Source organism: Rhinatrema bivittatum, chromosome 11, assembly GCF_901001135.1.
Source record: "Rhinatrema bivittatum chromosome 11, aRhiBiv1.1, whole genome shotgun sequence".
NCBI classification, from domain to species: domain Eukaryota; kingdom Metazoa; phylum Chordata; class Amphibia; order Gymnophiona; family Rhinatrematidae; genus Rhinatrema; species Rhinatrema bivittatum.
The window spans coordinates 55,672,988-55,687,249 of NC_042625.1; the positions used below are offsets into that span (position 1 = coordinate 55,672,988).

The 14,262-nt window shown below is 48.9% G+C and overlaps 1 protein-coding gene across 5 annotated transcripts in view; it reads right to left on the minus strand.

Moving 5' to 3' along the window:
- The window catches only part of PRKAB1 (protein kinase AMP-activated non-catalytic subunit beta 1), a 51,812-nt gene extending 37,767 nt beyond the window's left edge, over positions 1-14,045 (minus strand). The window contains exons 1-5 of one of the 5 annotated variants that reach the window (XM_029619730.1): positions 13,904-14,045; positions 13,589-13,783; positions 11,995-12,071; positions 7,724-7,901; positions 1,557-1,738 (exon numbers count right to left, since the gene is read on the minus strand). In XM_029619730.1, coding sequence (XP_029475590.1) covers positions 1,557-1,724 — 168 coding nt within the window. In that variant the 5' untranslated portion in view covers positions 1,725-1,738; positions 7,724-7,901; positions 11,995-12,071; positions 13,589-13,783; positions 13,904-14,045. Of the gene's footprint in view, positions 1-1,556; positions 1,739-7,709; positions 7,902-11,994; positions 12,072-13,588; positions 13,784-13,903 lie in introns of all 5 variants that reach the window. The other 4 variants (XM_029619726.1, XM_029619728.1, XM_029619729.1 and 1 more) reach the window with 4 other exon arrangements.
- Positions 14,046-14,262: the final 217 nt, after the last annotated feature.

Here is a 14,262-nt window from a genome sequence, read left to right on the forward strand (position 1 = left end):
CGGGAGACAACTCTCCCTAAGCCTCCAGGCAGTGCTGATAAGAAGGGACACCCTGCTGTTATGCGCAAATATGGCAAGCAATGCAAATCACAAGGCGCTTAGGACTCTTGCTACTGGCACCAAGGATAAGACATCCACTAGCAGCACACAAACAAGCATCTGACAATGGTGCATCTGTGTGTCCTGTAGAAGGCAAGCCTGGACAGGAATCCCAAAATTAGGGTGCCAAGTATGGGATGCCTAAATTTTAAGATAAGACGTCCCATAAGCGCGTACTTATAATGAAGAGTTTAGGCACTAGGAGCCGAGGAACACACAAAATTTGGATGCCCAATCAGCGCAGTCCAGATGGGCACCCAACCTGGACACAGACACGAACAGACATCAGTCACTGTTTCAGCATGTGAACATCGTTATGGCCTAACCAAAAAGCTGCTCTACCCGCTATAACTGCTGTGACTCCCCAAGCCCCTCACGGAGACACGAACGAATAGCAAATCGACACGCCAAGGCTTGGAGAGGAATCCCTAAAATTATCCCTCTCAAATGTATGTTTTTTTGGGGTTTTTTTACATCCCCTTACCTAAGCTCAGCACATCCTGGCCAAATACAGAGTCTGTCTCCAGCTGCGGGGCGGGAGAGGGCTAATGCCGTCACCGCTGCACTAGGCTTCCTGCTCCCGCTAGCCTCTCAGATGGAAGCATTCTGAGGTGGAGTTGACTTACACAGTTAATTCAGAGTAAATTATGTGGATAGGTATATACTATAAGTGCCTCAGAATAGGGTTAAAGTTATCTAGGAATGTGTCCATGGATACCTTTAACCATAACTGGTTATATTCAAAATAAAGCCAGTTAAGTGCACAAAAAATAATTTAAAAACCCAACATTGCGGGTCTGTAGGTCCAACCGCCACACTGCTAAAAGATTACAACTGTGAGTGATAAGCGCCCACCTCCTTCCCTCCCCCCTAAAAGATTTTACACACTGCAGGACTGTCAGCCCGAGGAGCTTAACTACCCCACCCCGAATTCATCACAGGCTTCGAGGACCCCCTCTGAAAGTCCACCCTCCCACCCACTAGTCAACCTAAAACCCTCCACCTTATCTGGCACCCCACAAAACCCCCAGGCCAGGCTCAGAGCAACGCTGGATGCCTGCCTCCAGGAGCCCAATACTCCTACCATCTTCTTGACAGCACATGGGCTTTAGGGGTTGCCAGATGTGGCAGAAGAGTAGGATTTTGGAGGGGGCACAAAGCATGCAGATTAATTCAGAATTTGGGTGAGAGGCAGTGAGGACACTCCTCAAGCCAATAGGCCATATCATGTAAACTCTTTTCAAAGGCTTGGGAGAGGGCGTAGTCGAGTGCTTATGGTCCATATTAATTGTAATGCATTAACAGGGTGAGGAGTGTGCATTTTCCCTGCACGCCCACAATCATGGTTTTTTGGGGGTTTTTTTCACTTTGCTGCCACTTAACCAGCTATATTTTAGTAGGGAAGTTAATATAAAAAAATTAATACAAATAAGAAAAAACATCCAGGAAAAAGTTACCTTTATTTCATCTGCATGAAACATGTCTGCATCTTCAGGACTGTCCATCAGTATCTTTGGTCGATCCCCATCCTTTGTAATAATGGCTCCACCGCTGCTCTCCCTTCGAGGTGCTTTCTGGCCCCCTGGACGTTCCAATCCTCCTCGCTCACTGCTTGTGTTTCCCATTCTTTATTTTGGTGCTTGGAAACACAAACACCACGTTCGTTTGAGTACACATTTAGAACAGTCCATGAAGAGGTAAACAGTGTGGCTAAACAATCCAAGAAAAGAGCCAATCACTTGAAAAGTGTTGAAAAATTTCTTAATGATCAAAACATTCTTCAAAAAAATTCTTATACCACTTTTGAACATTTTTTTTTTTTATCTTCACAGCATCCACAACTTAAGTGTTCTTAAGATGTCTTCATAGTCTGGGAACTCTCACACTGTTGCTTTAAAAGTCATGAAAAACCAGACAAGATGTAATAACATCATGCCAAGCTTTAATTTCCTATCACTCACCCAAGTGCACAAAGGCTTTCAAAAGTGTATATATGTAAATATCTTTAGAATTAGAACGAAGTCAGCTTCTGATACAGACTGTGTTTTGTCTGGCAGCTGCTTCAGGGAAATCCAAGTATTCTTTGATTATCACATATCATATTAATATGCACCGTACTGTCCATGTTATCTATTTGCTTCCAGGAAATATCCTCAAAAAAGCAGGATGTTACTAAACAGCAAACAAGATAGTTCCCAGACTGAGCACATTTTCAAAGGGGTTTGGTGTGGAAAATTAGCATATACATGCCTATTTTTGGTTTTACACACACATTTACCTGCGCAAAACGGGACAGTCCAACGGCATTCCAAGGCAGAATCAAAAGGTACATGCAGAATTTGCTATTTTATAAGAGATTTACAAGAATTGGAGAAATTACTTACCTGATACTTTTGTTTTTCTTAATGTAGACCAGTGGTTCCCAACCCTGTCCTGGGGACCTCCCAGTCAGTCGGGTTTTCAGGATATCCACAATGAATATGCATGAGAGAAAATTTGCATGTTATGGGAGACAGTGCATGCAGCACCAGGCCTCAAATGCTCTCCAGACCCGCACATATGCTAGGGACGTAGAGAACTTCCGTGCACGGAGCAAGGTGGCAATTACTGCCACACAATATCCTCGCTTCATCAGGTGAGCCCTTTCATGGGCCAGACCATAAGACAGAATTGAGTCAGATCCTTGTGAAGGACCGGTCCCTGCTGTAGTAGGTCCCTATGCAGTGGAAGGCACAAGGGGCTCTCCACCAGGAGTCTCTGCATGACGCCTGGGCCAATCTGGAGCTACTAGTAGGACTAATCCCCTGTAGTGCTCAATTCTGCAAAATGACCCTGCCCAGCAGGGGACACGGAGGAAAGGCGTATAGCAACTCTTCTTCCGGTCAGGTCTGAATGAGAGCATCAATCCCCAGAGACCATTGATCTCTTCTGTGACTGAAGAATGGCGGAACCTTCGTACTGTGAGATGCACCCAGCAGGTCGATGGACGGGAGACCCCAGCAATATACTATCAGCTGAAAGGCTTTGGCTGACAACGCCCACTCTCCTGGATCAAGACTCTCCCTACTTAGAAAGTCTGCTCTGACATCTTTTCCTGTGATGTGGGAGGCTGAGATCATCTGTAGATGTATTTCTGCCCATCCCATTAGGAGATCTCTCTCCTGTGACACTTGCTAGCTCTTGGTTCCACCCTGGCGATTGATGTAGGCTACAGACGTTGCTTTATCTGACATTACATGGACCGCTTGACCCTGGAGTTTGTGGCTGAACTGTAGACATGCCTATTTGACTGCCCGGGCTTCCAGGCGGTTGATGTTCTAGAGGGCCTCTTCCTCAGTCCAACATCCCTGGGCCGTCAAGTCTTGACAATGAGCTCCAGGGCCCCAAAAGCTCATGGCTGTTGTGAGGACCAGCCAATTCAGAGAGGATAGGGGTATACCCCTGCTCCAATGAGCTTCCTGCAGCCACCACTGGAGCCAAGAGACCCATCGGTAAGTGGAGGTGACAAATAGTCTTGAGAATGCGTGTTCCAATGCAACAGTAGTGAGCGTTAAAGTGGTCGCATGTGTGCCCTTGCCCACAGAACTACCTCCATGGTTGCCACCATCAAACCGAGAACTTGGAGATAGCGCCACACCGTTGGGCGTATCGTGCTCATCAACTGATGCACTTGGGACATCAACTTCCATATCCATGTAGTCAGAAGGGAGACCTTGCCCTGCTTGGTGTTGAACCGGACTCCCAGATATTCTAAGGACTGGGAGGGCTTGAGACTGTTTTTGTCCAGGTTTATGACCAGAGTTCCTGAATCAAGAAGGTCACCCTGTTGGTCGCCCTGAGACTCTCTTCCACAGTCCTGGCCTGGATCAACCAATCATCCAAGTACAGGTGCATTCTCTCTTTTCTCAATGCTGCCGCTACGACCACCATAATCTTGGAAAATGTTCTGGGAGCGGTGGCTAGGCCAAAGGGCAGTGCCCGGAACTGATAATGGCGACCCAGTACCACAAAGTATAGAAAATGTTGGTGTTCTTGATGGATTCGAATATATAGGTAGGCCTCGGATAGGTCCAGGAAGAATAAGAACTCTCCCAATTGTTCAGCCATTATCACAGTGTGTAGGATTTCCATGTGGAAATGATTCACTTGTAGATGCAGTTGATGCTCTTGAGGTCCAGGATGGGGCAAAAGGAATATTCCTTCTTGGGTATGATGAAATAGATGGAATAATGCCCCATATTTTCCTGGGGCGCAGGTACTGGGAATACAGCCCTCATCCTGAGGAGCCTTAAAAGAGTAGTCTCCACTAGGGATGTGAATCGTTTTTTAACGATTTAAAAAAATCGTCAGATATTTTTTAAATCGTCAAAAATCACTAAGAGTCGCGATACAATAGAAATTCCCCCGATTTATCGTGAAAAATCATAAATCGGGGGAGGGCGGGGAAAACCAGCACACCAAAACAACCCCTAAACCCACCCCGACCCTATAAAACAAATCCCTTACCTTCCCCTACCCTCCCAAACCCCCCCCAAAACTTTTTACGAGTACCTGGTGGTCCAGTGGGGGCGCGGGGACCGATCTCCCGCTCTCGGTCCATCGACGCCATTTTGGCTGCCACTCAAAAGTGGCACCGATGGCCCGATAAAAAAAAAATCCCACCCGACCCTTTAAAAACGACCCCTTAGCTTCCCCCACCCTCCCGATCCCCCCAAAACATTTTAAAATTACCTGGTGGTCTAGTGGTGTTCCCGGGAGCGATCTCCCATTCTCGGGTCGTCGGCTGTCACTCATAAAGATGGCGCCGATGGCCCTTTGCCCTTACCATATGACAGGGTATCCGTGCCATTGGCCGGCTCCTGTCACATGGTAGGAGCACTGGCTGGCCACCGCCATCTTTAAAGATGGCCACCGCCGTATTTAAAGATGGCGCTGGCCATCCAGTGCGCCTACCATGTGACAGGAGCCGGCCAATGGCACGGATACCCTGTCATATGGTAAGGGCAAAGGGCCATCGGCGCCATCTTTACGAGTGGCAGCCGACGGCCCGAGAACGGGAGATCGCTCCCGGGAGCACCACTAGACCACCAGGTAATTTTAAAATGTTTTGTGGGGCTCGGGAGGGTGGGGGAAGCTAAGGGGTCGTTTTTAAAGGGTCGGGTGGGTTTTGTTTTGTTTTTTTATCGGGCCATCGGCGCCATTTTTGAGTGGCAGCCAAAATGGCGCCGATGGCCCGAGAGCGGGAGATCGGTCCCCGCACCCCCACTGGACCACCAGGTAATCGTAAAACGTTTTGGGGGGGGGGTTCGGGAGGGTGGGGGAAGGTAAGGGGTCAATTTTAAAGGGTCGGGCCTTACTTTAAAAAAAATAACGATGTGAATCGGAACCTATTCCGATTCACATCACCACCGATCAGATTTTTTTCTCCCTCTAGCCGAACCCGATCGTTAAGATGATTGGGCACACAATTCACATCCTTAGTCTCCACTGCCTGCTTCTTGTGCTGGGAGTGGCAAAGGGACATCATGAATATGTCCAGAGGAGTGCTGTGAAATTCCAGCACATATCCTTCTTGAATGACCTCCAGAACCCATTTGTCCAAAGTTATCTCTACGCACCTCTGGTAGAAGAGGGACAGTCGAATCCCTATCTCCTCGTTCTGAGAGTGGGTCGGCAAGATTTCATTGGGGGGTTCGGGATGAACCTGAACCTACCTCTCTCGTGGGCTGTCGACTATGAAAGGCAGACCTCTGAAATGTCAAGTTTCTGTAGGGGCAAAAGCGTTGGGAGCCCCTGGATCGACCTCTCATAGGCGAGGGGCACTATAACTGCTTTCTCTTAGCTTCTGGTAGCCAGGGAACTGGAGATTCACCTCATCTACTGGCCAGCTTTTCTAATTCGCTTCTGAAAAGGAGTGATCCTTTAAAGGGCATCTTTGTAAGATTAACGTTGGAGGTTGCGTCTGCTGACCAATTCCACAATCATAGCTGTCTTCTGGCTGCCACCACTGAGGCCGAAGTACAGACTAGATCCAAGCCTGCATCAGCTAAAAAGGTGGCAGCAGGTTCCATAACCACTCTGGAATTCACACACCCCCCCCCCCTGCCCCAAAGTCATCCGCCTCCTGAGAGAGAAATATGCCCTGGTAGCTCATTCATGCCTAACAAGAAGCAATCTGTAAGATCATTGCTACTACGTCAAAGGCCTGTTTAAGAATGGACTCCATCCATCTATTGTGCGCATCCTTTAAGGCCGCACCTCCCTCGACTGGGATAGTTGTTCGCTGAGAGACAGAACAGATCAGCACATCCACTTTAGGGAAACGCAAACACTCTCTCACTGCCGGATCAAGTGGGTATAGAGCTTCTACCACTCGCCCCCCTTTAAAATTTGCTTCTGGGGCATCCCATTCCAGGTCAATCAACTCCTGGATGGCTTCCAGTAATGGAAAGTAGCAAGAGGCTTTCCATAGGGAAATCAGAATGAGATTCTTTTTTGGTTCCATCATAGACTCCGCTCCAGGAACTCCCAGCATCTTCAGGGTCTGGGAAACCAGGGCCAGCAATTCATCTCTATGGAAAAACTGCAACATGGTCCGATACGATTCTAAACCAGGAGGAATTTTCCCATCTTCCAAGGAATCTGTATCCTCCTCTTTGTCCGTGCCGCTCTACTCCTTGCCAGGGATGCCCTTGGTGAGGTGAGGCATGCCTCAAGGTCTGCCAATAGGACTGGAAGAGGGAGGGCTTACCGGCGAGGTTCCATCTGGACAGGAACAAATGAGGTAGCAGACTGCACCTGTACGAAGGCTTGCAGGCCCTGGAAAAATTCAACCCAAGAGAAGGCAGCCGGGTCTATGCCTAGCCCAGGAGGTACTGGGGTAGGTGCCACTGAATTTCCCTTTCCCATGGATGACCCAGTCCCGGGGGTGCTCAGATCCAGGATACTTCCAGTTAAGGCTATGGCTAACCCATCATCTGAATAGGAGGAGCCAGGCTTAGCAAAGTCCGAGGAGGACAACTCTCCCTGGGCTTCCTCACAATGCTGACATAAGTTGGAATCAGACTGTGAAGCCCTAATATGACAAACAATGTAGAGAGAAAGGCGCTTATGTTTCTTGGCTGCCAGAGCCATTGGCGGTGGTAACTGTGTTCTGTCGACTCATGATTAAAATTTTATGTGCACAGATTTCAGGTGCCTAGCAGGATGCAGAGAGGCGCATGCACAGCCTGTGCGCCCAGTTTCCCTGTATTCTGCGCTTAATAGGTTATGCGCATATGTGCGTGCACAGAGCAGACGCACTGTGCGTACTGACGTTCTATGGAGGGCAATACAGCACAAAGACGCGCGCAAGATAGCGCCACCTCAGCCTACCATGCAATGTGCTGACCAAACCTAAAGCGGGGCCTAGCCAACCGGGGGGACTGCTCAACACGCTCGGAAGCCCACTTCCCCTTACCCCAACGGGATCAGGAATGATGTCGCTACGATGCACCGAGCAAGGAGACCGGAGGAAGTCTTAAAACCCCTCCAAATGTCTCTGAATCAAGAGGTAAATCATCTACTCTCCCAAAAAAAAAAACAAAAAAAACCCAACAAAAAAAACTTACCTGGGCTCGCTTACCAGCTGAGTACAGAGACGGTCTCCAGCTGCAGGGGGGCAAGGGCTTTGGCCGTCACCACCGTGCTCCACTTCCTGCACCCAATGCCTTTCAGTTGATTAAGCAGCAAAGACCACGCTGGGAATTGGCTACCGGACCAAGGCACACCTTTGAGGGATCTTGGAAATTGCCTCAGGAATTCTGAATTGGGGGAAGGACATTTAGATATCACTGCAGGAGAGCAGAGCTCAATCTTTTATCCAATTTAAATGTAGAATTTCTCCTTCCAAAAAGTACAGCAATCCCCATAGGGAAAGACACATCCACATCTGCTGGAGAAATACTGAAGGGCTAAGGTCACTGCAGGGGTGAATCTAGGGTGACGTCAGCTTTGAAATCTGACTCAATCTCTGCTGGTAGGGAAGCATAACCCATTGGTCCTGAATCCATCTGGTTTCACACTAGGAAAACATTAGGCAACTTATTTGCACACTTGAAAATTGACTTGTCTGTTGTCTACTATTTTTGGGCAAGAAGTCTGGGTGAAATGGAACGAGTTAAGGGTGAAAAACTATGAAGGTCTCTGAACTGGAGATGTACTGAGTGAACTGGTGGCGGTATTAGCAAACTGGTGAGTTAAGTACATGTGCATATTTTTAAATATCTACTTTTGCATATAAATCATGGTTTTGTGTATACGTCTTTTTTCATGTGTAAAATATAAACCTATGCTTATAGAATAGGTAGAGAAAATATACAAGCTAAATGCATTGCAAATTTTCATGCATTCTGAAACGTATGCATTTATTTTCAGAGCTGAAGTACACTAATAAACTGTGCAGCAATCCACTGCAGGTTATAAAATATTAGGATAAATCTTCACGTGTCCACTTACATGTGCAAATCCAGTAACACAAATAGGTTTGAAAGTTATTCTCTTAATAACCACCACCATAAGACAACCTGAGACTGTGGATGCTATGAAGATAACAGAATAATTAAAAAAAAAAAAAGAAGAGATATGGGGATTTTTTTTTTTAAGGAAGTTTTCAAGAATTTTTTAATTATTAAAATTTTTCTAAGACTTTTCGTATGATGGGTTCTTTTGACTACACGTTTAACAACAAAATCAGAAACACCTTTAGAGACAGAACCACAGTCTACAGTAACATGTTTCAATCTTCCAAAGCTTGTTATCATCTGAGCGCAAAGTGTCAAATCACAACGTCATTTTAATGCATAGCTTTAGATTTTAAAAAAGCAGGGATCAATTCGCTATATCTCTGCCTCCCTCACCATGCTTTCTTGCCCCTTCCTTGCCACCCTTGTCTCTCCAGTGCACCTAATACTCCCTAGCGGGCATTTGCATACAGAAACCTTAGCAGGGCCTGGAGGCAGCAGGTATGTACCTGACACTTTAGGCACAATAACGCTTGGCCAACCTCTCTTAATGGGAAATTCAGGACATCCACAGAGTCCTTGTGTTTCCTGCCCACCCAGAAAAAAAATCCAGCAGCTTTTTCTGGTTTGGGCAAGAAATTCTGGTGTTGGGCTCAAAGCAATGAGACGGTGCTACAGCATGCTGCTCACCAGCTGGTTCACCACTAAGATCCTTCTGCAGTAGGACACGAGGCCTCTCCACGACCCTCTCTCCAAGCGCCAGCCAGTTGATCGAGGCTGTGGCTTCCGCAACAGACAGGTGGACTCCTAAGTACTTTAGGGTCTCTCTGCCCCATGAGAAATTTTCAAGCTGGCCAGGGAGGGCATCCACTCACTGCGGGCCTATCAGACGACCTCTGCATTTGGTCCAGTTGATCCTGACACAAGATGCCACAAAATAGACTCACTAGCAGTCTCACATCCTGTCCATGTCAGCCAGATTTGAGCCACTAGCAGTTCATCATTGGCATAGGCAGAAAGGGTCACCCTCAAGTCAAAAGGGATCGTACTAGCCCGGTGAGCCACCTGCGTAACATGCACAGGAATAGCTCGATGGCTAGCTCAAACAGCTGTCCAGACAGGGGGCAACCTTGATGTGGTCCCCACACGAATGTCAGAAGCGCCCACTAAGGACCAGTTCACCTTAACCAGACAATCCATGTTCAAGTACAGGAGAAGACCCACAAAATGGAGGCCAAGCCTAACACAAGCATGATTCCTAGGAGGTAGTCATGCTCTACCTATCGAAGGCCTTTTCCTGATCGAGAGACAAAAGGGCCAACAATAGGCCAAACCTACTAGTCAGGTGTATTAAGCCCTGGACCAAAAAAATATTATCAAAAATACAATCCAGGACCATGTAGGCCTGGTCTGGATGGATCACCTGCGCCAGCATGGACCCCAGCCTCAATGTGAGCGCTTTGCCTAGGATATTACAGTCCATGTAGAGCAGGGAGACCGGGTGTCAATTCCGTATATCTCGTGCAACTCCCCCCTTAGGTAAGAGGGTCAAAACCATGCAATGGCAGGATAGGGGCATTCGATTGGTCTTTAGGGCTTCAACCCTGCCCCGAACTAAATATTTAAAAAAATGGATCTAGGAAGCTAAAGAAAGGGGGGAGCTAGAATCTGAGGTGGAGGAGGTGTAACTGGAAGGGGGGGGGGGGGGTACATATTCCTTCCACTGCCTCACAGGAGATAGTCTGGAATTTCTTCTCCTAGCTCTGAAATGAGCTTCTTGCCAGAGGAGATCTCCCCTCTGTATGGGGGAGAGGGAGTTTCATCCTGCGGTGGCACACACTCCCCTTGCTGTCCCTGTGGCTCAGATGCCCCTGCTATCCCTCCCAGCAGACCTGCAAGTCCTCCACACCCTGGTGCTTGTTCTTTAGGTAGTCCGGAGCTATTCCCCAGAGCTTAGCCCCCCCCCCCCTGTTAAACACCCACCTGCCTGATATTTACAACAATCTTCTTCCCCTGGACCCAAAGGCCGGGGACTCTTCCTCTACGCCCATGACCTCCACAGGCTTTGCACTTCCGTGCTCGGTAGTGGACTCAAGGCGAGTTGGAGGGGATGCCCCAAGTACCTGCACAGTGGGGATGGGGATACTGTCCCTATCTAAGGAGGGGAAAGAAAGAAGGGGGGACTGGAGGTTTGACCAAAAGACCATATGGCCTTTACCCCCCCCCCCCCCCCACGGATTGAGGGTTTGGATACTGTGGCCTGTGTCTTGCCCTATCTTTACAAGCTGCTTCATTGCTTTACCCTCTTAGAGCATCTTAGAGGGAGTACTAGTGGAGTCTCCCGCCATCACCTCCATAAGAACATAAGAAATTGCCATACTGGGTCAGACCAAGGGTCCTTCAAGCCCAGCATCCTGTTTCCAACAGAGGCCAAAACCAGGCCACAAGAACCTGGCAAGTACCCAAACACTAAGAAGATCCCATGCTCCTGATGCAATTAATAGCAGTGGCTATTCCCTAAGTAAAAGTGATTAATAGCTGTTAATGGACTTCTCCTCCAAGAAGTCATCCAAACCTTTTTTGAACCCAGCTCCACTTTGGGTCTCTTGTTCTGCACCTCCATTTCCTCAAGGGGCACCGAATCTTCCACTACTTGCAGGGGAGGGGCTCATGAGCCCTCTTGCAGAGGTACCACAACCTTCCTATTCTCAGAGGAAAAGGTGTGAAGGGAGGTCTCTAAAGCGTTCCCTAAACTTTCCCCCTAACCAGCTCCTGATCATCTATTATTGTGCCTTCTGGGTCCTACCTCTGGTCTCAGCTGGTTCCCTCTGCTTCACATACGCCTGCACGGTGTCAGGTACATCAGTCAGGGGAGGCCTGTCTATTGTTTTGCCGCCTCCTGGGTGCTCGCTCTTTTCCCTAGCAGCCTGCCTCCCGGCTTTTCGCCTGGAAGCAGCATTAGAGCTGGTGGTGAACAGCTCAGGTTCAACAGGGATGTCAGCGGTTTCTACGGCCGTGTCAATAATGCGGTGGAGGTGGTGGTGATGTCCCCTGCATTGGATAAAGTGGGTGGCTGGCTTCCTGGAGTGGATGGTGACACCGTACCCATACCATCTGTTTTCGTGTAATGGCCCTATTGGGCCTATGTGGCAGGTACCAAAGATGGGAGGGATGGGTGCTAGGTCCTGAAAGGTGTCAGCTAGGCACACCTCATATTTGTCTTGCCTGCCAGCTTGGGGCATTGGAAGCACCTGGCTTCCACCGCCATGGTATAGATTTTGTATTGGCCCTCCTCGAAGGGGACCAGTGCCCACCCATTCATGTACTGCTGGTTTTCAGGGGGGCTTATCCAGACCTGTTTTCTGAAAGATGTTACGTGTCTTAAATCTCTTACCTTATGGCCCATGTGTAGTGCGGTAATTGGAGACCAGAATTCCCCAGGGCCTTGGAGGTGCTGCTTGATCAGGGCATCTGGGAGGAAGAGTGGCACATTAGAAAGTACCACCCTTATTTCTTGCCCCATGAGGGGCTCCACCTGATGGAAAATGTTGTCCACCACCAATCCATGCTGACCATAGCAAATGAATGAACAAAGAGAACCATCTTTCTGTACATCCTGCTGGCTGAGATGACATTCCTAGAGTCTATGTAATCATTTATGGCTGGAGAAGCTAGCCCAGGGCATTGGATACAGTTTTTTTTAAAGGCCAGGCCCGACACTCACCCAGCTGCCGATGAGTACATGCCAATAATTGGACTGGTAAGGCGACCAGAGGGAAGTGGGGCAGTGGTTGCTGCAGTAGCATAGCTTGGTTTTCCCCTTGCTCTTTCTGGCTAGGGGTGACATAGCCTTCTTCCCGTATTTTCACCCTGCACCCACATCTGTAGATATGGGGATGGACAGAAGGGTGGTGTAGCCCTTCCTTCTATGTGCCTGTTCTCCGTCCATAGTTGCTGGGGTGAAAGCCGGGAGAGGGGCAGTGCTATCCTTCTTTCCACCTGTCTACCTTGTACCTGCAGGTGTTGTTGTGAGGGAGGGGCAATAGTGCCCTTCTTTCTGCGTGCCCACGCCCCACTTGTAAACTTCAGAGTGGGGATTTGGGGGGGGGGGGGGCGCAGAGGCATCCCTGGAACCGCTCCACATCTTGGGAGTGGGGTGTAGACTTGGTGGGGTATGGTGTCTGCTTTACCCTCCTCTTCTGAGAGGGGGTTTCACCAGGCAGGGCCATCCCTTCAGATTGGTGTCATTCTAAGTTTTTGGTTTTCAACTTGCTCGGGGGGGGCTTTTTCCCTTCACCTGCAGGGTGCACTGCTCCCTACTGTGAAAAGTAGTAACCTCCTCGGTCACAACGTTGGGAAGAATTGTCTGTTTTAGGCGTATCTGTCTCTTTTGCTCTCCTTTGGAAGGATCCCAGGGACTGGCTGGGCACCTTCTGTGTCAGGGCATCACCTTCCTTTCCCATCCACTGGGACAGCCAGCTCCTGTAGCTGCAAACCCAGCCCGCACCAGCTGAGGAACCTGCCACCTGCTCATTCAGGGGAGAGTGATGAGGGATCTTTAAAAAAAAAAAAAGGCTTTTATAGCCTCTAATAATAAAGGGGAGAATTGAAAGGGGGTGGAATTAAACAGAGAGAGAAAAAGGGAGGGGGTTTACAGCTCCTCTTCTTTCTGCCCTCTTCCCTTACTTCAAAGGGGGGGGGGGGGGGTTTGAGAGTGTCTTGTAAAGAGAAACTCTTCCTTCAGAGGATTTACTGCCGAGAAGGGAACAAAACGAAATGGGGAGGAGAGAGCCCCCTTCCCTGCTCTTCACAGCAGAACATTGGAAGCCCAAGGAAGTAAGAGGTTTAATGAATGAGGAGGCGGCAGGTACCTAGGCTGGCTTTGCAGATTGCCTGTGTGAAACAGAGGGAGAGGAATCAAGGGGGGGGGATGTGCTGTGTGCATGGAAAAGCAAAAACAAAACTGAAATTATTAAATCATAACCCACCTCGATGTAGTTGCTGTAACTGAAAGGGAACGTCTGAACCATCCACCCTTAAAAGTGAGAGGAGGCGGAGAAAAGGGAGCGTGGGCGCAGAAGGCAAACTCCAGCCTCAACAGTTAATAGCTGGTTCCCTACTCTCAGCTGTCAGAAGCTTGCCGAGCCTCCTGCTCAGTCAGTGGAGGCCCAGGAGGGTTTGTGCTGTAAAAGAAAAGGAGGTAAACGTGAGGAGGGGGTGGAGAGAGAACCCCCCTCCCGCTGCTGCAGCCAGCTTTTGAGGAAAGTTCTTCTAGCTGGTGGAAAGAAGGGGCAGTTCCTCACCTCAAGCCGGGCAAAAATTGTGTTTTCTTCCTCTCTTATCTTCGAGAAGCGGCTGCTACTCCTCTTGCGACGTCTTTCTGTTCTCTCTTCCTCTGGGGCTGTGGAGCCTGCAAGGATGGATGCAGGCTGGCAATTTCTCTGGTCCTAGATGCTCTGGAGAGTAGGCGCTTCTTGAGGGTCTCAGATAAAGTCCCACCTCTCCCCCGCTGCAAGGAAGGGGACAGATCTGGGGGGCAAACCTCGCGGAGATTTCCAATACTGGGGCCTGAGAAAGTTTCAGCTTATATTCTGTGCGCCCTTCACCTCTTCCGCCACACTCAGACGAGTCCTGGACTTTTCGCGTTGAAAAAAACGAACAG